Consider the following 25,946-nt stretch of genomic DNA (forward strand, 5'->3'; position numbering starts at 1 on the left):
GGCTGACTTCAATTAAAACTTAGGTTGCCACTGAAACATTGTGTGAGGATGGCTTGTTCTTGAACATCTTCCCAAAGGCTAACCCCAAAACTGGAAAGGAGCCTTTCTGATTACCTACCTTCATCACACTGCCAGTGTGACTGGTCCCTTTAAGTGGGAGCAGGTTCCAATGCACCTGAGGCTGATTAGCTGCTGCCCAGCTGGGCTGAAGGGCAGGCACCTGAGCCTTATAATGGAGGAGAGAGCAGCAGGGGAAAGGCTGCTACCTGTGGACTTCTTTCGGCCCAGGGAGGTAGAGAGGAGAACAGCTGCTGCTGTCTCTCCCTTTTGTAAACCCTTCCCTTCCTTTCGCCCAGCAGGTGCCTTCCTGTAAGCCCAACTGGGCAGCAGGTAATCAGTCACAGCAGACTATAGACAGTGTAGCAAGCTTTGTGGTGACCTTCCTCTTGACTGTCTGAGACTTTGTTTTTCCCAAACTGATGGTGTATAGTGTAAAAAAAAAAAAAAAAATACACTGGGATGATATTTTTCATTTAGGTAAATAAGGGCCATGACATTTATATTTTTGAGTAGACCAGGTGAGGACTTTCAGTTTAGATAAAATATATTGGCTGTGTAATTTAATTTATTACAAATCCATGGATATGCACATGCAGACAGTGTAGTATGCAGTATCAAGATCAGAACCTGGGACGTTCCTCTCTACAGAGAGGAGGCAAAGCCTTGTGAATAAGGCACCAGGCTGGGACTTGGGAGACCTTGTTCAATTCCCAGGTCTGCCACAGGCTGTCTTGACACCTTTAGACAAATCACTTTATTTATTTTTTTGTGCCTCAGTTTCTCATCTGTAAAATGAGGTAATTATACTTACTTACTTCCAAGAGGAGTTATGAGGAAAATTCCTTGTATGTATCAGATGCTCAGATATTATGATATGGACCATATTGATATTAGAAGGACCACTGCCACTTGAGCTCAAGAAGAATGTTATCTCTGAGTAGTATTAGGCATCACCCTACGTAAGTCAGTCTCTCAAGGGTGGCAGCTGCAGATATCTGACATTGTATGGAGTGTAAAAGAGCAGCATGCACATTAGCCAGTGCGTTACATAACCTTTCCCTGTATATTGTATATCATGTAGACACAAAAAAGCGATGTTAAAATAACATTATTTAGGTGGCAAGTCAAGCACTCAAAAGTTAGGAGATGCCAGAATTAAGGTTGCTTCTGCAACCTTAATTCTGCCCCTTGTACTTATGCATTATGCTACTGTTTTTAATTACATGATCAAATACTTTTTTCCTACAGGCCCTCTACCCCTTTTCCTAACTGATTAGTGCTTGACTTTGCAGCCTTTAATGTTCTTTTAGCATTTCCTAGATCTTTAAAAAGCAAACTGAAAAAAGAAATTCCATCATGTGGCATCCTATTGAAAACTACCTGGATGATCGGCAGGATTGGAACGTTTAGATCCACCACACAGGCCATGTGAGCTAACATAGTAATGGATAGCAGTAGTAGGTTGTCATCTTGTATGTGGACCAGCATTAGAGGGAGATGGTAAGCTTTGCCAGTGTTTCATGTACTTACTGCCAGCAGAGGAATGGTGAGACTGAGGACTCCTAGGTTCCATTCCAAGATCTGGAGTGTGTCTAGTGGGTTTGCATTCTCCTCTGCTTGTTCATCCCTCCCCACTCCTTAAGCTTGAACCCTTCTACTCTATCCCCTCCAACTTGTCCCAATCCTGTCTTCTCCCTGCCTGTGGCTCCTTATCCCAGTCCCATTTTTCTCATTTAGCCAGTCCCAGTCTCCACTCCTCAGGCTTCTCATCCCAGTCTGTCTCCTTGCCTAGTCATTCCCAATCCCCCCCTCCCACCGCTAGCTCCTTGTCCTGAATCTCCTTATGCAACCAATAACAGTTCCCCTGCTCCCGCTCTTCATCCATCTTCTCTCTCTCCCCCATACACTGACCTCTTGCTTCTGCTGCCACCTCCCACATCCACACTTGGCTCCAAGTCCCAGTCTCTCTCCCTAGACTCCTTGTCCAATCTGTGTCCCATTCTCTGCTCACAGCCCCTTGTCCCAATTTCTTTGCTCTGCCAATCTCATTTCTTCCCCCACACCCTGGCTCCACATTAGATACGTCTCCCTTCCCCCCTCACCTCCTTTCCTTCACCTACTGGTTCACAGTCTCTTTCCCCTCCCTGTTTTTTCCTCCTTGGCTCCAGGTCCTAGTCCCCTTGCCTAGCCAGTTTGTCTCCCCCTCCCAGCTTCCTGTGGTCTTGTCCAGCCAATCCCAATCTTTCCCGTCCAACCCCACCAACCATCTTCCCTCCATCCCACGGCAGGCCCAGCTCTTATCTATCCTGCATTCGAGTCATAGCCTCCTCCTCTGTGCTCCCTGAGTCCAGCAGGGGTGGTCACTGAGAGCATAGGAGGGACAGTCTCCTTGCTTTCTGTTCATGTGCCCAGACCCAGCATGGCACAGAGCTGCAATGGTATGGAAAGTCCAGCTTCACTCCTTCAGCCCTGGACTGGAGCATGCCCAGTGTGCAACTGACTCTTCAGGGAATTTAGTTGCTAAAAATCTAAGCCTCTTTTGAGCATATGCAAACCACATTTTTACAAAGGCTTATAACTTGGTCAAATTTGGACAGATCTTCATGGGGATGGTAAAAAGCACATTACTAACACAAAGACCATTCCCTGCCAAATTTCAATAATTTCTCAAAGAAAAGATTTCCAGAATCATTTTAATATGGGCAAACCATTTTTTCCGTACCACTTTCTTGGAATCAGCTGAACCAAAATTTTCCAGTGCAATTCAGATTGGGGCAGACACCTGACGTAAAATTTCAGCCCAAATTGTTAAAGTTTGGCAAAGTTATAAGCAACTTAAAACAGCATGTTATAATGGGAAGTGTCAGGCAACCTTAATATGCAGCTCTATAAACCTCATCTATAACAACATGCACACTAGCTCAAAAAATTTAGATAGCAAAATACAGCTGTAAGTCTTATACTTTACCAAGAGTACTGTGCCATCTTGCAAGAAACTAACAGTTCAAGGCTATAGAGGTCTGGGACTCTGTTATTGAAATCTTTATTCCTTTTGTCTAACTCTTAAAAGCCCAGGATAAATCATTGCTGGATTTTACATAGTGGGTTTGCTTTTCTCTAGTTCCTTTTGTTTTTTATGTTAAAAGAGAAGTGCTGTTTTCTATAATAGCACCGCTGTAATGGATTGTGATAGCATAGATGTCAGCCCTAATCTAAGCACATATGGTATGTTGGCCAGCAGAGAGAAGCTGTGGTCATTTACATGATAGAGGCTTAAGGAAGCAGCCTAGTTAGTGTATAGTTCATGATGGTTTAAACCAACCGACACATTATATTGAAGGATTATAAACTTTAAAGAGTTTAAATTCCCTAGACAAGTGGCATTTGTCTGCTGCTGTCAAGCTAATATAAGTGAAGGTGTGTATTTAGGATGATAACGTTGTCACTTAGGATGTTTGAAACAATGAATCAGTTGTTCCATATAAATGGTTTGTTTGGTAGCACTGTACAAGAATAGGGGGAAATTCCCAGGCAAGGTTTATATAGTACACACTTGACTGTTTGGGGGAAGAGTTGAGGTGCTTATTAGCTTCTCCTACAATCCTGAATATTTTCTTCAAAAGGCATATTTGTCTTGAAGAGTATTTGTTGGTTTCCTACAATATTGCTGTTCTAAGGATGACTCAATCATACCAAAAGTACATACACGCTTACTTTGGTGTGTGGTGACTGTACTAAACTGGCAGAATTGCAGTGAGTCAAATAAAATATGCTTGCAATGGTGCCAACCTATTAAATCCATTAAATACTTGTTTTTTTGTGTCATTGAGGGATTAAAGCAAAGGAAGATCATCTTATTAACGCTCCCTTAACATTTTAATGCAGCAGTGCCCTGATAACCTTATATGGTTTCTTTTTACATTAATGCAGCTGCATGACATAATAGGGATCAAGATATACAGATGTTTGAGCCATTTGCTGGTCTGCTAAGGTGATAGTGAGTAAACTGCCATATGACGCCGAGCATAGATGAGACGGTTCCAAACAACTGAATATGTAACCTGAAGTGCCAACTGCTGCAGCAAACCTTCCCTGATTATAATTGTTGAAGCCATCACCAAAACCAGTATCAATGACTTAAATTTAAGTCTTGACTTACCAAACTGGGAAAGGGAGATCATCTCATGCCCGAATCCACCAAGGAGGGTGGAAAACTCTCGTTGGCTTGGCCATTCTGGGAAGGAGGGGAAGCTTTTCCTGATCTCGGATATAATAGTCAATGAAAAACTGGTACAGCTCTAGGGAAATCCCTTATGAAACAAATTAGTGATACAGCACCCAACCAAGTCAACAGCTGACTTCTCTTTAGGGAGGCAGCAAGGATCCCCACTCCGTATATGCTGTCTCCCCAGAGTAGCCAACCAATCCAGCAACCAGCTGGGGTTCAAACCCACCAATGAGAGATCATGGGCCAGTGGAAGAACTCAAAGAGCTAGTGAAAGAGAAAGGGAGATGTTCTGATGTCCCCCACCAGTGGGTGGGTCCTGGTAAGAGCAGGAAATGCCATTAGGCAGATGTAATTTTATTCTCTTTCCTGTACTAGGAATTTATGTAGGTCTCTCTTATGGTGTCAGTGTTTTGGAGGTCTAAATGTTTTTTCATTTCAATGACGATCCAAAAACAGTCTGTCAACCCTGCCACTGGTCTTGAAAAGTAGTTAGGCATGGCAGGATTCAATTTAAATTGATAGATGTTGGTAAATCAACTAAAAAAAAATATTGATCACTAAAAGTTGGCAGGATTGCAGCCTTGCCCTCTTTGCCCCCGTCACCAGCGCTGTAGTAGCTCAGGGGGCTCTCTGTAGCCCTGCTGTCATGTGACAGCAGGGCTGCAGGGAGCTCCCTGAGCTGCCAGAGCTGGTGACACCCGATCCCTGGAGGCACAAGGTGTGGGGAAGGGTTCAGTTTTGGTGGGGCAGAGCAGAGACCCCCAGTCAGGACTGTGATGAGGAAGAGGCAAAGACCCTGGCCATGGGGGAGGTCACCCTGCTGCTGAATGGCTCCATCCCTGGTCCGGAACTGTTCAGCAGCACCCTGTGGCCAGGGTTTTCTCATCCTCATCACAGCCCTGGCCTGAGGTCTCTGCTCCCCCGAGCCAGGACCACAGCCTCCCCCTCACCTTGCATCCTGGTGTCATGGGCCTCTCAGTTGTGCAGGGAGCCCCCTGCCAAGCTGCCCTAACCCCAACCCTTCGCACATGCCCCCTCAATTTCCAGCAACAGTTTTAAAAAAAAAAAAATCTTAAAAATAAAAGATATAAATGGTCAAAATAAGAAAAAAAAATAATCAAATTCTGCCAAGCCTAATGGTAATGTATGTCTCAGTATGATGTCTCAGTATGATGATAAGGTACCTGATCATGGATTTCATGTTGTGCATGGATTAGCGACTTAGATACACACATTTCACAAAGACCACGTAGTCACCATGTTCTTTAACTTGTTTTCCTAGGTCTGAGAAGGAACCTCAGTTTAAGTTTATCTATTTCAATCATATGAACTTGGCAGAGAAAAGTACAATTCACATGAGGAAAACACCCAGTGTATCACTCACATCCGTTCACCCTGACCTCATGAAGATTCTAGGTGATATCAACAGTGATTTTACTAGGTAATCTTATTTACATTTTTCCTTCTGTCAAATAGGCCTCAACTTTTAGCAGTGTTCAACTACTGAATTATCCTGGTTTTTCATTTATGTATATATACATACAATTACTGAATATATAAAATTGGGAAATAAGTAATATAGAACAGATTTTTCTTTTATCTGTATCACTGTAGCCAGTTTGATACATTGAAATGTCTGTCCTGTCCCACCCTTCTGATCTGTTTTTGTCATGAATTTTCATGTCCCTGAGATTTTGGGCTAGATTTCAAAAAGGGATTGGATACTTCTGTGGATATCGAGAACACCCACAGTTGTTATAATTAATAACCAACCCTTATGCTTCAGGGTTTAAGTCAGTCTCTATTAGAGATCAGGATGAAACCTAATTTTGAGGGTATATTATCCCACATTTGCCTACTAATTAAAACACTAAACTCTTTAAAATAGTGCTTATAATAAAACACTAAATCCAAGTATTTATTTGAAAAAAATGTATTAGTTTCTCCTATGATGGTGGAATCAACGCTTGTCTGTGTTTGGTTGCTTGCTGTTCCATGTGTTGCTTGGAGCTATTGTATTCCATGCTATATTCCCATCAATGCTCTTGAAGAAAGCATGCCACTGGTAGGAGGGAACAAACAGGAGCAAAATTTACATGAAAGAGGAGTGTGAAGAAGAGACAAAATGGGGAAACACTAGCTAGGAAGTGGGCAGCAGAAAAAAGGAGAGTTTTATAGAGACTATGTTCTTATGATTTTCAGAGTTAGGATATTCACATACAGCAGAAAAGATGGCTGGAAGATAAGAACATCTCCACATGAATAAACTGTGCAATTAGGATGACCAGATACCCCGATATGGGGAGAGGGATAGCTCAGTGGTTTGAGCATTGGCCTGCTAAACCCAGGATTGTGAGTTCAATCCTTGAGGGGGCCATTTAGGGATCTGGGGCAAAAATTGGGGATTGGTCCTGTTTTGAGCAGGGGCTTGGACTAGATGACCTCCTGAGGTCCCTTCCAACCCTGATATTCTATGATTCTATATTAGGCGCTTTATCTTATATAGGCAACTATTACTCTCCACTCTGATTTTTTCACACTTGCTATCTGGTCACTTATGTGAGATGGATTTGAAAATAATGAAGAGGAAGAGAGGTGGTGTATTATAACTGGCCTTTCTAAGTCTGCAATTACTGTAGAAAACTATGTTGATTAACACTGTGTCGTATGCCAGTCTTGTGTAAGACAGTAACCAGCATCCAACCTGCTTTAATCTTGGTTTAATGATAAAAAATTCTTGAATGCTTATTTGCTTTTTAGTCTCTTCCCTGTTTCCATTTTCCATATGAAGCCGATATAATGCTGTGTACTATATACAGCAAGCACTGTTTTCCTTTTGGCTGTAGAGACACCAACAGACACGCCAAACCCGTGAAAAAAACGCAGAAATTGAGCTTGTTTTCAGCTTAATTGGCGTGAGCTTGTAGCAGGGTTATGGGGGATAAGCAGGGGCTAGGGAGGAAAGAGTCAGGGTGCACAGCGGGCCCACCATAGTCCCAGACTGCATGCCAGGGGGATCTAGTCACATAGAGTGTTCGGGTTCTTAGGGATTGGCTTGTTTTGGCTTTATTGTCAAAGTCAGAGTGCTACCACATGAAAGTTGGCAACTGTGGACACCAAACAGTTTTCTTCAAAGCACTGATGTTTGGTTGACTAGTAGACTAAATAAGTGGTTGGCTTACTTCCTTGTGATTAAATTCTCCCAAATGGAGATTGTGCAGGCTATGCTGGCACTGGCTTGCAGTATTTATATCTCCTGAGTTGAGCATACCTGCTTATTTTTGATTTTCTGTCAATTATGCAATGTCACAGCAACCTGCGAGATCAGCTATTCAGTTCACATCTAGTTTATTCATAACCCTTAGGACAGTTAAACAATTACTAAAGCTGCTCTATTTGCTGATTATTTCTTGTTCTTTACTTCAATATTGTTGTTTGTAATGTAACTTATTTATTTTGCCTATCGAGTTCATTATTTTTGATGTCAGTACAAATTTTCCTAAGGTTTGTTTTATCCAATTTCTTTCAGAGTTGATGAGGATGAAGAAATCATTGTGAAGGCAATGAGTGACTACTGGGTGGTTGGGAAAAAGTCTGATCAACGGGAACTGTATGTTATTTTGAATCAAAAAAATGCAAACCTGATTGAAGTTAATGGTAAGGATTTTTTTATTTTTGCTGTTGGTGTTACTAAAATGCTTATCAGTGGATTTGTAGCTTTGTATTTTATATAAGATACACTTAATGTGGGATTTTTTCTGTGCTAGACCAGATCAGCTTGCCTAGGGCTTTAAGTCCTCTTCCATGTTTTGCATGGCAACAAAATCATCATAAATATTCAGCAGACTTTAAGTTGATGTTCTTAATGATGACTCAATGCCCATTATCTTACGCCTTGCCATTAATGGGAGTGCTCGGCTGAAATTTAATTCTGGAATATTTAATAAATGAAATGCATTATTATATTTCCAGGAGGTTAAAATGTCCACTTTTCTGAATTTGTCTTTTATAAGTCAAGGCAAAATATGTTCATAAAGGGAATTAGTCATTAAGATTATTAGTATTAAAATTCTGTTTTTCTCCCAAAGTGTTTTTCTGCTTCTGTTTTTACACTATAATTTAAGACATACAAAGTACATGAAGAAACATGCATCAATATTACCTTTAGCCCAATTTATTTGGATAAAAAATTAGAACATTATGGAGCAATATCAATTTGAAAACTAAACAGGTTTTTTTATGAGATGAAAAAGTTTGTTTCTAGATCTGCCCCTGCCTGACCTTCCTGCTAATTGTTCTGCTTTTACAACCCTACTTCTCTATTTATAATTTTTTCTCTCTCCTTGCTTCTGTGCGGAAGATGCACAGAAATGGGGGAGACAAACTTGCTATACCTAAAGTGCTGTCAAATGCACAAAGTGCATAAATGATCTGGGAAAAGGGGTAAATAGTGAGGTGGCAAAATTTGCAGATGATATAAAATTACTAAAGATAGTTAAGACCTAGGCAGACTGCAAAGAGCTACAAAAGGATCTCTCAAAACTGGGTGACTGGGCAACAAAATGACAGATGAAATTTAATGTTGATAAATGCAAAGTAATGCATATTGGAAAGCATAATCCCAACTATATATATAAAATGATGGGGTCTAAATTAGCTGTTGCCACTCAAAGAGATCTTGGAGTCATTGTGGATAGTTCTCTGAAAACATCCACTCAACGTGCAACAGCAGTCAAAAAGTGAACAGAATACTGGGAATAATTAAGAAAAGGGATAGTTAATAGGACAGAAAATATCATGTTGCCTCTATATAAATCCATGGTACGCCCACATCTTGAATACTGTGTGCAGATGTGGTCGCCCCATCTCAAAAAAGATATACTGGAATTGGAAAAAGTTCAGAAAAGGGCAACAAAAATAATTAGGGGTATGGAACGGCTTCTGTATTAGGAGAGATTAATAAGAATGGGACTTTTCAGCTAGGAAAAGAGACAGCTAAGGGGAGATATGATTGAGGTCTATAAAATCGTGACTGGTATAGAGGAAGTAGATAAGGAAGTGTTGCTTACTACTTCTCATAACACAAGAACTAGGGTTCAACAAATGAAATTAATAGGCAGCAGGTTTAAAACAAAAAAGTATTTCTTCACACAACACAGTCAACCTGTGGAACTGCTTGCCAGAGGATGTTGTGAAGGACAAGACTATAACAGGGTTCAAAAAAGAACTAGATATATTCATGGAGGATAGATCCATCAATGGCTATTAGCCAGGATGGGCAGCAATGGTGTCCCTAGCCTCTGTTTGCCAGAAGCTAGGAATGATCAACACAGGATGGATCACTTGGTGATTACCTATTCTGTTCATTCCCTCTGGGGTACCTGGCATTGGCCGCTGTCGGAAGACAGGATACTGGGCTAGATGGACCTTTGGTCTTTCTTTGGGGGCTGCGGGATGTGCTGCCTGCCGCTTCCCGCCGCCCCCATTGGCCTGGAGCAGCGAACCACAGCCACTAGAAGCTGTGATCGATCGAACCTGTGGACATGGCAGGTAAACAAACCAGCCTGGCCCACCAGAGGACTTGGCCTGGCGGGCCTCATGCCAAAGATTGCTGATCCCTGGTTTATACCGTAATTGTAGTGTTGCACCTAAATTACAAAACAATCGCTAAAAATATTGTACTGGAAATTAATCTTCTCTGTGAAAAGGAAGTAGGGGAGCACAAAACAAAAGACTTAAATCAGTTTCCTTACTGAAATAATGCTGATTAAGATTAATCAATGTTTCTTCTAATCCAGTGGTTCTCAAACTTCATTGCATTGCGACCCCTGACAACAAAAATTACTACATGGTCCCAGAATGGGGGACCGAAGCCTGAGCCCTGCCCCGGGCAACCTGTAAACTGAGCCTCACCACCCAGGGCTGAAGTACTTAGGCTTTGGCTTCAGCCCTGGGCCCCAGCACTCTAATGGCAGCCCTGGCAACCCCATTAAAACAGGGTCATGACCCACTGTAGGGTCACGACCCACAGTTTGAGAATCCCTGTTCTAATAATTAAGGAAGACTTGTTTAACAAGTTTTTTTTTTTTTTTTCCTGTGAAAACAGGATAGAAGCTAACTCCATATTTGGCATGAAAAGACTGATATGTGAATTTTCAGACTGAGCCTGCTGAACAAAATTGACCCACCCTTCTCTTTCTAAAAATAGAAATAAGGAGTTGATATGCACCAGGACACTTGTTTGTTTTTTAAAAGAGTGAACATGTTTTAAAAGCAGAAAATCCTAACAAATGTATTTTTTTCCCCTGGATACAGTTAGTGTTAAGTCTTCTTTTAAATCAGGGTGTTTAGATAATGTGTTGTGATACTGTGTGCAGTTTCTGAAATCCCTCTCTCTTTTTTTTTTTTTTTTTTTAAACAGAAGAAGTAAAGAAGCTTTGTGCAACACAGTTCAATAATATTTTCTTCCTGGATTGATCTGCAAAGGGTTGATTTAGTGAAAAAAAAAATCTACAAATGTCAGACACATTTTTGTTTAACATGAAGGGTTATTAGTCATATTATTGACTGGAATAATGACAATAGTAAAGCAATACTTGCTTTGTAAGAATCAAATTTCTACTGAAGCTGTAAACTCTGATCATAAGATTTTTAGATTTTAAAATATTTATGGGCAAACTAATTAAAACCAGTCTGATAATTCAACTGTACCATTCCATTTCTCTAATATTGTTATGTTAATATTTTACTGGACAATAAAATTAATAATTGTTACAATTTTAAGGGCCCTTTTGTTCCCTTTCTATGCTCACTTGCATAATAGAGTGGACTTGAGTGTGGGGATTTAAATTGTTTTTCTACACATTAGCATGTAAAAGAGAGGGGGAGGTACCTGATGTTAACTCTTATCATCTGAGTCTGAAGTGGCACCCACAGTAAAGGATATTGAGTTACCTAAAATGGTAGTCTCAGAATCATAAGCATGTAAAGCTACACTGCACCAGTTCTTCCATACTACACAAGTAAACTAACCTGTTCCTCTCCTGTATAAGTTGACAGAGGCTGCTGCTTTAACAATAAAAGAAGTAAAAAGGATAAGAGCCTGATCTTAGTAGTTGTCCCACTGAAATCACATGATGCAGGATTAAGCCCAAAGGTTTACTTTACATGAGCGAAATATCTGGGTTCCTTACATGCCAATGTACATAAAATAGATGTATAAGCAAAAACCTCATGCAGGTTGTATAGTTTTAAATTCCATTCAGACTATGCAGTCACATGGTTACAAGAGTTAGCCAACAAACAAACAAACCTGAAACGCTAATGATCTTTTAACTTTTAATGGAAAAATGTCTCCTAATATGGCATACAGTACATTTACAGAATGGCTTTGTATGTTCAAAAGGTTTACACAAGTCTTGTGTAACAATCAATTATATAATCACACTCCACAATTTCTAGGGGGCTCACGATATCAGTAAATGGAGGTGTGGGGGAGGTTTGGATGTGAGGGAAGACTATGGAGAGTTAAATTTCCCTCCAATATAAACAAATACAAATAATTGTATTGGCATTCATTTCCTGGAACCTATATTTTAATGTTTAGATTATACAGACCTAGAAAGGAAATCTAATACTTAAAAATGTTAACAAGCACAGACTTTACTCTTACAACAGTCAGCCTAAGTTACTTTTTCTTTTTCTTCACACCTGCAGAAACCTTGCTAATGACTGGCTGGGGCAGAATCAGTACTTCTTCCTTTGCAGGAAGTGGCATCTGTAGAGCTGAATCCCCTGACTCTTTAACCATTTCATTATCTGTCTCTGCTTTTTCTGCAGCAGTGGCTTCTTGTTTTTTGGCCTCTTCTGCTTCCCTTATGGCGATAAGCCTAAGAACACACAAACAAACAAAAGTTTATACTTGTTTACCACTGCAGCAAATTCATGCAAACTTATCCTAGGCTAAAATGATTTTGTTTTGCTTAAGTAACTATAGCCATACTGCAATTGCATGCAGAATGAATTACCTAATGAAAAATGTGATCCTTTTAATCCTTTCCTAAAATGTGCGTTCTGTGTAGTTGCTACTTCACAATCAACTATTGTTAAGCTTCATGCATCATTGCATAATCCAAATTTTCTACTCAAGCACATTCTTAAAAGAAAAAGGAAAAAATTATTTACCTGTGATCCTGGTTCTCTGAACATACCATCTCATTGGCACAATGGCACACAGTTGCTGTTTGACCCTTGAAGGTAGTGGTAGCTGTGGAACATGTGAGATAGGATTCCCTAATAGTAATTCTATGCCACCCAATATAGAGCATAAATACTACTCTCCGAACAGTCCAGTCAATTCTTTTGATTATGCAGAAGGCAAAGCTCCCATAAAAGAAAACTAATGCCAGATCACTATAAGGGCTTATCTCCACTCAAAGTTGCATTTGTTTAATTAAATTGTTTGGTTAAACTAGTGTAACTGAGTGGACAGTCTTCTGTGGGTTTAACTTGCACCTGTAAATGTACAGTTGCAAGCTAAATCAATATAAGCAGTTTTAAACTAAGAAGTGTCCACCTGGTTATGCTGGTTTAACTAAACCCCATAAAAATCACTAGTTATCTCAGTGGGTAGCCTGAGCATACTTTTTAAGTGCTTCAGTAAAGAAAATGAAAAAGGTACAAGGGAAAAAATGTCAATAAGTAACCAAGTTTTGACAGGAAGTCAGCAGATGATATCTGGCAAGATATTTTCAGGGAAGCAGTTACAGGTAAGTAATTTTCCCTTCTCTAAAGAGACCTTCTGTACAGGAGTCTCACTCCTTGAGAGATGTTCCAAGAGCCAGTAGAGCTCAGCTACAGCAAGAACCAGGAGGGCTTTTTGGAAGAGAGGACTATTACTTCTCATCAGGCACAGAACATAAAGCTATAGAATAAGCCCACACCACAGAAGCAAATGCCACTTAAAAATATCTGACCAACTGAAAATGAGGGATGTCCTGAAATTAAAAAAATTTCTTATGAAGGTTAGGAAACAAGTGCTGGAGCACACACAACTTCAAAAGAGAATCCCTTTTGGAGCCTTAATTCAACCAACATTGCTTTGCAAACATATGAAGAAAGGAATGTGTAGTTGCTTTGCCTATGTCTGTGATAGGAACACCCATTAGGCAGGTATGGTGGACAAAGACTCTAGGTCATGCCAAGGCTCACTCAGTTTCAGACCAGTTACATCATAGCAATGCAAAGCACTGAAAACATTGGGTAAAATTTTCCTAAGTCCCTAAATTCCATTTTCAAAAGAGACTTTGGTATCAAATTGAAAATTAATGAGACTTACTGACTTAGGAGCTTTAGGTACTTATGCAAATTTTACCCATAGTCATTTCCCACTTAACAGCTGTAAAAAGAAAAAAGTTGTGTGGGCTTTCTCAGTGCTTTATAGAATCATCAAAATGTATAGCTGGAAGGGAGCTTGAGAAGTCACCTAGTCCAGCCCCCTGCTTGAATTTGTCCACATCTTTGCTAAAGTGTGGTGCCCAGAACTGGACACAGGACTCCAGCTGAGGCTTCACCAGTGCCAAGCAGAGTGGGACAATTACCTCTTGTCTTGTATTTGACACATCAGTGAATACACAGTGCTTTTTGCAGCTGTATCACATTGACTGCCTTTCAATTTGTGATCCTTTTCAGCAGCCCTATTGCTTATCCCATTATTCCTCATTTTGTAGTTGTCCATTTGATTTTTCCTTCCTGAGTAAAGTACAGTACTTTTCACTTGTCACTATTGAATTTCAGCTTGTTGAATTCAGACCGATTGTCCAAAGTGCTTGCAACCACTCCCAGTTTGGTGTCGTCTGCAGATTTTATGAGCATACTCTCCACTCCATTATCCAAGTCATTAATGAAAATATTGACTAGTGCTGGACCCAGGACTGACTCCCTGTGAGACCCTCATAGATACACCCTCCCAGTTTGACAGCAAACCATTGATAACTACTCTTTCAATCAGCTGTACCAATTTATAGTAATTTAATCTAGCCCACACCTCCCTAGTTTACTTATGAGATGGTCACGTAAGACTCAAAAACTTTACTAAAATCAAGAGATACCATAACTATTACTTCCCCCTATTCACTAGGCCAGTAACCCCATCAAAGAATGAAATTTGGTTGGTTTGGCATGATTTATACTTGACAAATCCATGCTGGCTGTTCCTTATAAATCTGTTATCCTCCAGATGCTACAAAATTGATTGATAACTGGAAAGATACCGGAACAAATTGTTCCTCTCTTTAAAGATAGTACAATGTTTGCCTTTCTCCAGTCTTCTGGAACTTCACTGATCTGCCAAGTGTTCTCAAAGATAATTGCTAATGATTCTGATATTGCTTCAGCTAGTTCCTTAAGTACTAGGATGAATTTCATCAGGCCTTGCTGACTTGACTACATCCAACTTATCTAATTATTCTTTAAACTAGTCTTGCCCTATTTTGGCTTGCATTCCATCCTCCTTGTTGTTAATATTGATTGCATTGTGTCTCTGGTCAGCATTAACCTTTTCAGTGAAGACTGAAGCAAAACAGGTATTAAACACCTCAGCTTTCTTGATGTCATCAGTTATTAGCTCTCTTTCCCCACTAAGTAGAGGACCTACACTTTCCTTTGTAGCTCTTTTGCTTCTAATATATTTAAAGAACCTCTTCTTATTACCTTTTATGTCCCTTGCTAGAGGTAACTCATTTTGTGCCTTAGCTTTTCTGATTTTGATCTTATGTGCTTGTGCTATTCTTTTGTACTCTTTTTTCACTTTTTGTAGGATTCCTTTTTGATTTGCAGGTCATTAAAGAGCTTCTGAGGGAGCCATATTGACCTCTTATATTTCCTTCCCCTCAGGATAGTATATGTTTAATATTGTCTCCTTGAGAAACTGCCAGCTCTCCTGACCTACTTTTTGTCTTAAGTTTTCTTCTCATGGGACCTTACCTCCAAGTCCTCTGAGTTTGGTAAAGTTTGTTTAGACCGGTTATACACAAAGTTTGAGTGGGCATAACTATTTTGGCTAGGGATCTGATCTTTTTACCAATCTAGTGTAGTCCCTAGTGTAGACAGTTATATTTGTGTACAGGTCCTTGTAGAGGTAGAACATAACAGTATAGATATGCCCACACATAGGGGTTATATCACCTTAACTGTACCTGTGTAAAGTGATACAACTTGTGTGTGGAGACAAGCACCTAGTCTGCTCTAATTAGACCACCAATGACTTTCAACACAGAACAGGGCCTCATTATGATCTATGTGGGACGAACGTTGGCAGGACAAAAGGTTCATTAAAGTGAAATGTTGACATGGCCATGGCAGGAAAGTCAGCTGGATCTGCAATGCCTCCTTATCCTTGGAAGATATGATACAATGTGGATCAGTTGCTAGGGCCTGAAACTCATTCCTTCTGTGAGCTGAAGTCACTGCCATCGGGAAAATAATCATCCATGTAAGAAACCTAAGCCCTGAGGAACTGACTGATTTCAAAAGTAGCTGAGTGTTCTACACAGGGGTTTGAAAAATGTTAAACCCCATGTGAACCCCTGCTGACAATGCGCTGTTGTGATATTTTCAGATTGCAATGAGCTAAAATAATTGAGATTAGCTCTTGATAGGCAGAAATAGCTGCCAAATATGCTTCAGAAAAGAAGAAAGTAATCAGAGTTCTTATGCAGGGCCTTTCCCCAAGTGCCAGGGGTAGTTACGTGTTTTACATAAACATTTTCTTTTTCATCTCAATTTCTTTCTGAGGAAACCTCTGTAACATTCTATGACAAATGAAAAGACATTGATTACTGTAATCTACTGGTTGCAACTATATAAATCAGTCCTCCAATACAGTATTTTGGAAGTAGCTAGTGGCTTTGATTTATCAAAGAGCAGAGTGACAATTTCCTAAAACTTTAAGAACATGGTATTCGTGTAGGGCCTTACTCTAGATGTCTCTAGGTGTAAAATGAAGCTTTTAAATTAATTAAGACTCACTTTGCTTCCTCTTTGATTTTCAACTGTATGGCTAATTCAGCATTCCGTTTCCTATTTTCTTCTACATTTTCCTTCACCACTTGAGCATGCTTGTAGGCAGCAAAGAACTTGTTCACAAAAAAAGATGTACATCTGATTCAGCCACAGGTTGAGTTTTTCCTTCTGTTCGTTTTTTGCTTTTTCTAATTTATCTGTAACAGAACTAATTACATTTTAATTGTAGTTTAAACCTACTTAAGAATATATTTGGCTTACTCTAAATTTTAATCAATACATCCCAACTCCTCCCCATCCAGGATGTTCCAAAATTCTGATATGGCTACCACAATAAAAGTGTGTTCTGTATAGCTGCTAGGCTACTTTTTAGGTCTCCAGGCTCATAAGAGGCATATGCTTTGTTCCTCTGCATGGTGTGGAAGGGAGCCATGTTGGAGGAAATGTTCAAAAATACATGGGGTAGACTGTAGCAGCTATATGGTAGCATCATTCCCTTTGCTGCATAGTTGCCACTTGCTGACTTCTGTACTGGAAGGCCATGAATAGTCAGACCCTATTGTTTCCACTTGAACTCCAGCATAAATGTGTTAGTTTAGTATTAAATTACTGCTACAGCAAATCCATATCTACAGCTGTTATACGCATGAGAGGCGAGTAGGAAAATGATTGTATTAGGATGCCAGGTAAGACAAAGTGTGGTAGGTCAGAAGTGCTGCAAAACAATGGACATAACTCTGTCTTCAGCTGATCCTATAGAGCCCAGCCTCTGCTCCTTTAAGAGGCAAATCCCCTTTTCACTTCTGCAGGCATTGGGTCCCAGAAGACACAATGTGGCACAAAAGAGCAACTGATGTTTTCAGGCAAGTATCATCCCTTTCTGCATATTCTTTTGTGAGGAGGAGATAGTATGGTCTAGGATATGGGGAAACCCCTGGTGGCTTGGTGAGGTCAGTTTTACTCCTGCTGGCACTTGCCCCTCTAACAGTAGTGTCCTTCCCTTAAAAAAAGGTATATAAATAAAAACATACAGAGAATTCAAAAACACTTAAAGCAAAAGTAAAATTAACACGGATGCTGAGTTCTTATGACACAACACAAAATGCACCATGCTTGAAGGGCATCCCAATTTGGGATTCTGGTATCCAATCTCAAGTCCAACTTGACTTGCTCTTATATACATACAAAATAACATGCTACAGCTGTTATAAAAAAAATATAACAGAGATGGTTGCTGAACCACCTTGTCTGCTTGTACTCTTGTGTTTGTGCCCCTCCCCCCGTCCATCCATATAAGACTTTTATAGTTAGGAAGAACAACAGAGATAGGACTCCCTAAGTAGGCAAGAGGGAGTCAATGTAGGTGAATGAGAAATGCGAGGCTCAAGAGAGGCTCATGAGAAGTGCCATGTGGTGCACTAACTGTAACCCCACATACAAATTCTTTTCTATCTGACAGATTATGTAAATACTGTGATACAAAGACCCCCTGGCTAAAAGTCCTCCATTCTTTGTAAACAGCTCTCACTTCAGATCTGACAAACTCATTGCACCCAACACAGATCTTGCAGAGTTTTCATCTATATACAATATCATGTGAGGTATCTACAGAAAGCTCGTAACTTGTCAAGACAATCATTGGGCAATATACATACTGGTAATATTTAAGGAACAGTATATTTATATTGAAAGTATGCTTTATGGACTTGGGTGTAGAAATGAAATAACAAAGGGGTAATGTGCCTGAGGCCAGGTCTACACTAGTTATAGCAGTATAACTATGTCATTCAGGGATGTGAAAAAATCCACATCCCTGAGCAACATAGTTATACTGACCTAACCCACAATGTAGACAGCGCTATGTCGACGGGAGAGCTTCTCCCATCAGTATAGCTACCACCTCTCGCTAATGTGGATTAACTACACCAACGGGAGAGGCTCTCCTGTCTGTAGGAGTGTCTTCACTTAAGCTCTACAGTGGCACAGCTGAGCTGATGCAGTGCTTTAAGTGACGGTGCGTTCAAGCAAGAGGGAGTTGTCACTCTTCCTTAATCAGCTGGCGAGGTAATGAAAGGCTCAATTCACCACCTTTGCTCCCTCCTACAACTATCAATGGAAAATCAATATCAGCACTACTAAACAATCAAAACCTGTTGGAGCTGGTAAAGGAACATTACAACAGACAGAGCTTGGCCCACACCTTGAACAGAAACAAAATGCTGTTTTCAGTACAACACAGAGAGGGAGAAGCACTCTGGATCCAACACTGAAGAAACCCCTGCCGAGCAAGGCTGCTTTCATAAACATTTGGTCCTGGTTCTTGTGAAACCAGCCAGCTTTGCAGAAGACTGCACTTTCGGGGGAAAATCTACTTTATTAGCTAGGAAAAGTAACTATTGATACGTGTAGACCCAGGCTTGTGTTTTATGATTCTTTTGTAAACACTTGTTTTCACCATTCTCTTGTTTCTAGTTAAATATTTATGCTCTCTCAAATAAGCCACCTTCTGTTTTATTATACATGGTCACAAGTGCTATGTAGTTTACAGGAGGAGTGGCTTAAGGCAAAACTGGTGAACTGAGGTGAAACGCTTCACTTTTGGGTGGAGAGGATCTGTAATTTTGGTGGGTAGCTAATGTCAGGGGCTGGATAATACAAGAGTAACATTCAAAGCGACTCAAGGATTAGGGTGCACTTATTGTTAACCTGCAAGGTGAAGTTAGCCCAGGGGAGAGTGCTTGAAGGGCTGGTGGTGTCAGGGAGCTGACAGCCAGCTACCACAAGACAGACACCATTTTGCTAAAGGCAGGGAGTGACTCTCAGTCCTGGGTACCCTGAGAACCGCCACAAATGCCTTCTGGTTTCTTATATGGATTTTCTTCCTCTAGCCAATGATGACAGAACAGTTCTTCATGTGTAAATAACAATATGTACCTTCAGTGAGAATGGCAACATTTTATGTAAATTTGGAGTACTCTTCTTTAAAATAAATCTAGAGTTTTTTAATTGTGGAAACTTTAAAACATGGAAAGAGAACCTTAAACATCTTATTTCATTTTTTTTTTAAACAGTGAAACTCTCTCTATTGTATTAGCAAAAAGAAAAGGAGTACTTGTGGCACCTTAGAGACTAACAAATTTATTTGAGCATAAGCTTTCGTGAGATACAGCTCACTTCATCGGATGCATTTGGTGTAAAATACAGAGCGGAGATTGATATACACACACAGAGAACATGAAACAATGGGTTTTATCATACACACTGTAAGGAGAGTGATCACTTAAGATGAGCCATCACCAGCAGCGGGGGCGAGGGAGGAAAACCTTTCATGGTGACAAGCAAGGTGGGCCATTTCCAGCAGTTAAGAAGAACATCTGAGGAACGGTGGGGGGGGGAGAAATAACATGGGGAAATAGTTTTGCTTTGTGTAATGACTCATCCATTCCCAGTCTCTATTCAAGCCTAAGTTAATAGTATCCAGTTTGCAAATTAATTCCAATTCAGCAGTCTCTCGTTGAAGTCTGTTTTCGAAGCTTTTTTGTTGAAGGATAGCCACTCTTAGGTCTGTAATCGAGTGACCAGAGAGATTGAAGTGTTCTCCAACTGGTTTTTGAATGTTATAATTCTTGACGGCTGGGGATTTGTGTCCATTCATTCTTTTACGTAGAGACTGTCCAGTTTGACCAATGTGCATGGCAGAGGGGCATTGCTGGCACATGATGGCATATATCACATTGGTAGATGCGCAGGTAGACGAGCCTCTGATAGTGTGGCTGATGTGATTAGGCCCTATGATGGTGTCCCCTGAATAGATATGTGGGCAGAGTTGGCAACGGGCTTTGTTGCAAGGATAGGTTCCTGGGTTAGTGGTTCTGTTGTGTGGTGTGTGGTTGCTGGTGAGTATTTGCTTCAGACTGGGGGGCTGTCTGTAAGCAAGGACTGGCCTGTCTCCCAAGATTTGTGAGAGTGATGGGTCGTCCTTCAGGATAGGTTGTAGATCCTTGATGATGCGTTGGAGAGGTTTTAGTTGGGGGCTGAAGGTGATGGCTAGTGGCGTTCTGTTATTTTCTTTGTTGGGTCTGTCCTGTAGTAGGTGACTTCTGGGTACTCTTCTGGCTCTGTCAATCTGTTTCTTCACTTCAGCAGGTGGGTATTGTAGTTGTAGGAATGCATGATAGAGATCTTGTAGGTGTTTGTCTCTGTCTGAGGGGTTGGAGCAAATGCGGTTATATCGTAGAGCTTGGCTGCAGACAATGGATCGTGTGCACATCATCAAGGATCTACAACCCATCCTGAAGGACGACCCATCACTCTCACAGATCTTGGGAGACAGGCCAGTCCTTGCTTACAGACAGCCCCACAATCTGAAGCAAATACTCACCAGCCACCACACAACAGAACCACTAACCTAGGAACCTATCCTTGCAACAAAGCCCGTTGCCAACTCTGTCCACATATCTATTCAGGGGACACCATCATAGGGCCTAATCACATCAGCCACACTATCAGAAGCTTGTTCACCTGCGCATCTACCAATGTGATATATGCCATCATGTGCCAGCAATGCCCCTCTGCCATGTACATTGGTCAAACTGGACAGTCTCTACGTAAAAGAATAAATGGACACATCAGACGTCAGGAATTATAACATTCAAAAACCAATTGGAGAACACTTCAATCTCTCTGGTCACTCGATTACAGACCTGAGGGTGGCTATTCTTCAACAAAAAAACTTCAAAACCAGACTCCAACGAGAGACTGCTGAATTGGAATTAATTTGCAAACTGGATACTATTAACTTAGGCTTGAATAGAGACTGGGAATGGATGAGTCATTACACAAAGCAAAACTATTTCCCCATGTTATTTCTCCCCCCCCCCACCGTTCCTCAGATGTTCTTGTTAACTGCTGGAAATGGCCCACCTTGCTTGTCACCATGAAAGGTTTTCCTCCCTCGCCCCCGCTGCTGGTGATGGCTCATCTTAAGTGATCACTCTCCTTACAGTGTGTATGATAAAACCCATTGTTTCATGTTCTCTGTGTGTGTATATAAATCTCCGCTCTGTATTTTCCACCAAATGCATCCGATGAAGTGAGCTGTAGCTCACGAAAGCTTATGCTCAAATAAATTTGTTAGTCTCTAAGGTGCCACAAGTACTCCTTTTCTTTTTGCGAATACAGACTAACACGGCTGCTACTCTGAAACCTGTCTATTGTATTAGGTATTCTTTTACTGCCCTCTTGTGACAATAACCTAAAGGATTAAGAGCTATTCAATTAAATTTTTTTCCATTGGTACCAGATCTTCAAAACTACTTTACCTGCAAATTCTTTCATGTGGTTGCTGAGCACTTTGCCTTGTTCTGCATCCAAATCTGGCAAAGACTGAACTAACATTTCATCTTTCTCATCAGCAGACAGCTGGTACATTCTGTTTGAGGAGAATGTGACATTTGGAACTGCAAGGGAAGAAAATAAAATTACATACTGTGACCCAAGAACCCATGCTGCCAACTGGCAGAGGGCACTGGGATACACAGGGGTACAGAAATCCTCTGGATTCACCAAAAGCCTGTCAACGCAAGGTCTTTAATGGAAACCTGTGTCACAGTGGTCATCATAACTACTGCAAGATGTATGTATGGAAAATATGTGAGGAGTTATGTGTACCTATTAAAAATGTTCTCTAGATCTGTAGTTAAAAGCAGATCACTCAAAGGCAGCATGTCTTCAGACAAACTTCTCCAGATGGATGGTGGGAGACATTTATCTCTGCAGTGGACTATTTTGTATTGATCAATAGGAATCTATTAACATTCTATGTTAAATGCTAATGAAGAGCTAGCTGAGACTTGAGAGAGAAATTAAGAGGAAGAGGTAAACAGCAGAGGGAGGTGGGGAGACTATTTGGAGGTGAACATCAAAGGTCTTTTCTGATATATTTGTGGGGAGGGGAGGGTGCAGAAAGACATCCTGATATTCCTTCAATCTGTGAGGACAAGCTGCCAGCACACTTGAATTTGTGAGAAGGGATTTCAACCAAACTGTTTGAAAATGCTGGGGAAAGAACTTGGGGTAGGTTATCTTGTAGGAGATAGGGGAATGCCATGTGAGTTAAGTTTAGTCTCTAAAAATGGTATTATGCTTTATATGTTACCTTTCGTTCCCATCTCTCACATTGATTTTTATTTGAATCTCTATTTTTTTTAAATCATTTCCCTTGTGTTTTATAATTGAACACAAGTGCTGTGTGTAATACAGGAATGGTGGTCTTGGGTAAAACTAGTAAACTGTGGAACACTGCTCCTTTGGGAACAGAAGATCTGGGATTTCTGTGGACATCCAGTGATTGTTTAGAGGTTGGATACCAAAGGGGGACACAATGAAGGGACTCAGAGGCTGGGATGCACCTGTTGTCAACCTGCTAGGCTCGTGTAGTCCACAGGAAATGGCTAGAGTGGCTGACAGGCTGGTTGTTTTAGGAAGCTATCACCCAGCTAGTACAGACAAGATTCCCTCACATTGGAAGCAGGTGGTGGTAAGAGGACTCTCAGCCCTGGATGCCCCAAGAAACATCATATATACTAATAAATCATTTAAATACTTTAAAAACCTTTTATGTCTCGGTATTAGGTAAATATAAACTGCCACCTATCTGTCCAACTAATGCTACAGTTTGCATAGAATTTTGTACTGGGGAAAAGCTAATTTCTGTCAGAAAACAACTGTGCTGGTTTTACACTTCTGTTTTCATCTCGAAGTGGCTGGGACAGAGAAGGGAAAGGGAAAAGCTTTTTTTTTTTTTGCTTGAAAAGTATATTATTTTACAATACGCTACTTTATCATTAATCATGAACCTTACAATACAATTTATGAGCACAAGCTTCAGCTGTGTGATGCTCAAGAGCTGAACTGACAATAGAGTGGTACAGAAGGCAGTCTCAAACTCAGGAAACACTTGGAGGACATTTAGCTATAGTATTTGAACAAACTCTTGCAGAGTATCCAGATGTGCTCTTGCAAAAGGCTTTACTACTACTCATTCCAGGAGGTCAGTAGGTGATGTAAACTGTAGAGTAAAGCATGTCCTGTTTGTATTAGGGATGTGTGTGTTTTTTTGATGGAAACAAAAGGATTGTAAAAATTTCTACACAGACAAATTCATGCAAAGTTAACATTGCTCTAGTGAATTTACTAGCAACACAATCCCTAAAAGTCAAGGAAACCACCAGGTAAGCCAATGTTCCCATTCAGACCAGCCTTTTGTTCATAGAGCTTACCACCCCATCATCAAACAGACTCAAACACATGCACTTGGCTAGTCACCTCTGTAACATGTTCCCTTGCCCGTCAGACAATCACCCACAATGCACACATCCATCCCTCAGTCACACTGAAAATCTTAACTCTGACCCCAGCCAGATTAATATATTTGATCAATACATTAAAAATTCTGAAGTCTTGAGTTAAGGGTGTGCCTGCAAATATAATTCAGAGTACGTGGGCCGTACAGGTGGCTATTTGCTGCAAGCGAAAGGGTGGGGGAGTTTATCAGTTCAGCTGGCTGGTTAAGGTATGTCTAGGCTGGTCTAGACGTTAACGGTGCCATTAACTGCCTATTTCCTGGATTTTTAGTGTTTTGGTAGGAAAAAAATGGTAAAAGTGTGCTGGGTAAGAAAAATCAGGGAGGGAGGGAATTCAAGAGTGCTGGCGAGGCTAACGGGGAAGAGCTGCACCTCCAGGCACCAGAGATGATCTCTAATGGCTTGCTGGAGCATGGTGCCGGCAGGGGTAGAAATACCCTGTGCTGTGAACCATAGCAAGCCATGGAGGGGCATTTTAACCTCCAGAACCTAACAATTGTCAGGCTCCTAAGACTGCTCAAGCTGCAGCCCACAAGCACTACCTAGTTCATGGACTGGCTGGTGCGTGAGGAGCCAGGGACCTGCTAGTTCTGCAGGAGGAGTGCCCACTGTCACTCAACATGCTCGGCTCAAAACATCAGGACTCCATGGGGTTCCACTCCAAGTCCCTCAGGTGGAGAAGGCAGGGAAATATTCTGTTTCCCAGTGGCATGGAGGTGTTCCTCAGCCCCACCTCCACTTGCCGCCTCCTCCTCCCTGCATACTCTGTGCATTTGCCCTGGTACCTAGCTCCACGCCCCTTTCCCTTAGGTGGTCACTCTCCCTAGATCAACTCTCCAGACAAACCACTGACCAGCAGTAGACCTGAGGAAAACTTCCCCAGTCCTCCACCAGCACCTGCCCCCCCTTGCTGCCCACAGCAAGCCTTCCTCTCACCTGTTCCAGCTCCTTCCTTTGGTGCCCGGAAGGCTATGGCGGAAGCATGTTCTACAATGGCTTCTAGGATGAAGATGAAAACAGTAAGTGTGGTCATTTTGTCTAGACAAAAGCACACTGAGTTGGTGCAGGATTAGCTAGTGTGGGGAATGAGCAGCCTGGGGTTGTTCAGACTCTCTCTAGGGATCCGAAAGAAACATTAGACTCACGGGGAAAAGTTCAATAAGGAGGGATAGGATTCTGAAACCATAACTCAATGTAGTGTGAAAAGGAGCTTGGAAATTCAAGCTTGTCCTCCTGATTGAAATGGTACAAATGTGTGAAATTAAATGTTAGATTAAAGGATTTAAACCCCACTTTAAATGTAAAACTGAATGCAGTCATTCACTCCATAATAAAATACACCCCACTGTATGAAGTCTAAGATACATTTTTAATTAACTCAGGGGAGGAGGACTGTTCTTGTGAGAGCCATATTCTCTTTCCCCCACTATCAGTAATAGATGCCAACAGCTATTCTGTAGTACTCACCTCTCTCTTTTTCAGTGGATTTAAAAGTCTGTCTGGAAGTTCTGTATTCTACTGCAGAGTCCTTGGATTTAACCTTGTGTTGGAATGAAAACAAAAATCACAAATATAATTATGAATTTCTACATTTTTCTCGCACATGTTTTCATCCACAAAGCATTTTGGAATAGCAGCAGCTACTACATTAAGACACAAGACGCCCTCAGTACAGCCAATTCTACAATCCTGCCTGCTGTAGTCAATATTTAATAATACTTGGAACTATACATGTCGTGTTTTACATTTTCAAATTCTTGTACAAATATTAGCTAATCAAACCTAACAATATTCCTGTAATATCTTACAAGGAAATAGGATTATACCTCTCCTCTGTTTTTTCCACCAAATGCATCCGATGAAGTGAGCTGTAGCTCACGAAAGCTTATGCTCTAATAAATTTGTTAGTCTCTAAGGTGCCACAAGTACTCCTTTTCTTTTTGCGAATACAGACTAACACGGCTGCTACTCTGAAACCTAGGATTATACCTGTTTTACAGAGGGGGAAACAGAGGGATTAAGGCCCCAATCCTGCAATTGGCTCCACGTGGACACACCCCACTGCCCATAGGAGTCCCGCTTAAATTGCAAGGATGTGTCTGTGCTGAGCCAGTTGCCAAATCAGGGCCTAAGTGACTTGTCCAAGGCCACACAGTAAAACAACAGAAGAGTTAGGAAGAGACCACAGAAGTGCCTGATTTCCAGCTCTATCCTCAGTGCACTAGACCATGCTACCCTACCAAAGCAGCCATCTACAGTAGCTTTTTAATAGG

The 25,946-nt window shown here is 41.0% G+C and overlaps 2 protein-coding genes across 2 annotated transcripts in view; one reads left to right on the plus strand and one right to left on the minus strand.

Annotated features, from left to right (window-relative positions):
- CCZ1 (CCZ1 homolog, vacuolar protein trafficking and biogenesis associated) overlaps positions 1–11,071 on the plus strand; it is a 32,221-nt gene extending 21,150 nt beyond the window's left edge. The window contains exons 13-15 of the mRNA XM_038419044.2: positions 5,571–5,729; positions 7,818–7,945; positions 10,710–11,071. Of these exons, the coding sequence (XP_038274972.1) occupies positions 5,571–5,729; positions 7,818–7,945; positions 10,710–10,765 (343 nt within the window). The 3' untranslated portion in view covers positions 10,766–11,071. The remainder of the gene's footprint in view (positions 1–5,570; positions 5,730–7,817; positions 7,946–10,709) is intronic.
- Positions 11,072–11,524: 453 nt separating this feature from the next.
- LOC119862388 (radial spoke head 10 homolog B2-like) overlaps positions 11,525–25,946 on the minus strand; it is a 37,791-nt gene continuing 23,369 nt past the window's right edge. Inside the window, 6 exon segments of the mRNA XM_038419041.2 lie at positions 11,525–12,177; positions 16,316–16,437; positions 16,439–16,506; positions 21,631–21,768; positions 24,610–24,672; positions 25,141–25,213. Of these exon segments, the coding sequence (XP_038274969.1) occupies positions 11,976–12,177; positions 16,316–16,437; positions 16,439–16,506; positions 21,631–21,768; positions 24,610–24,672; positions 25,141–25,213 (666 nt within the window). The 3' untranslated portion in view covers positions 11,525–11,975.

The sequence above is a fragment of the Dermochelys coriacea genome, chromosome 10, assembly GCF_009764565.3.
Source record: "Dermochelys coriacea isolate rDerCor1 chromosome 10, rDerCor1.pri.v4, whole genome shotgun sequence".
Taxonomy (NCBI): domain Eukaryota; kingdom Metazoa; phylum Chordata; order Testudines; family Dermochelyidae; genus Dermochelys; species Dermochelys coriacea.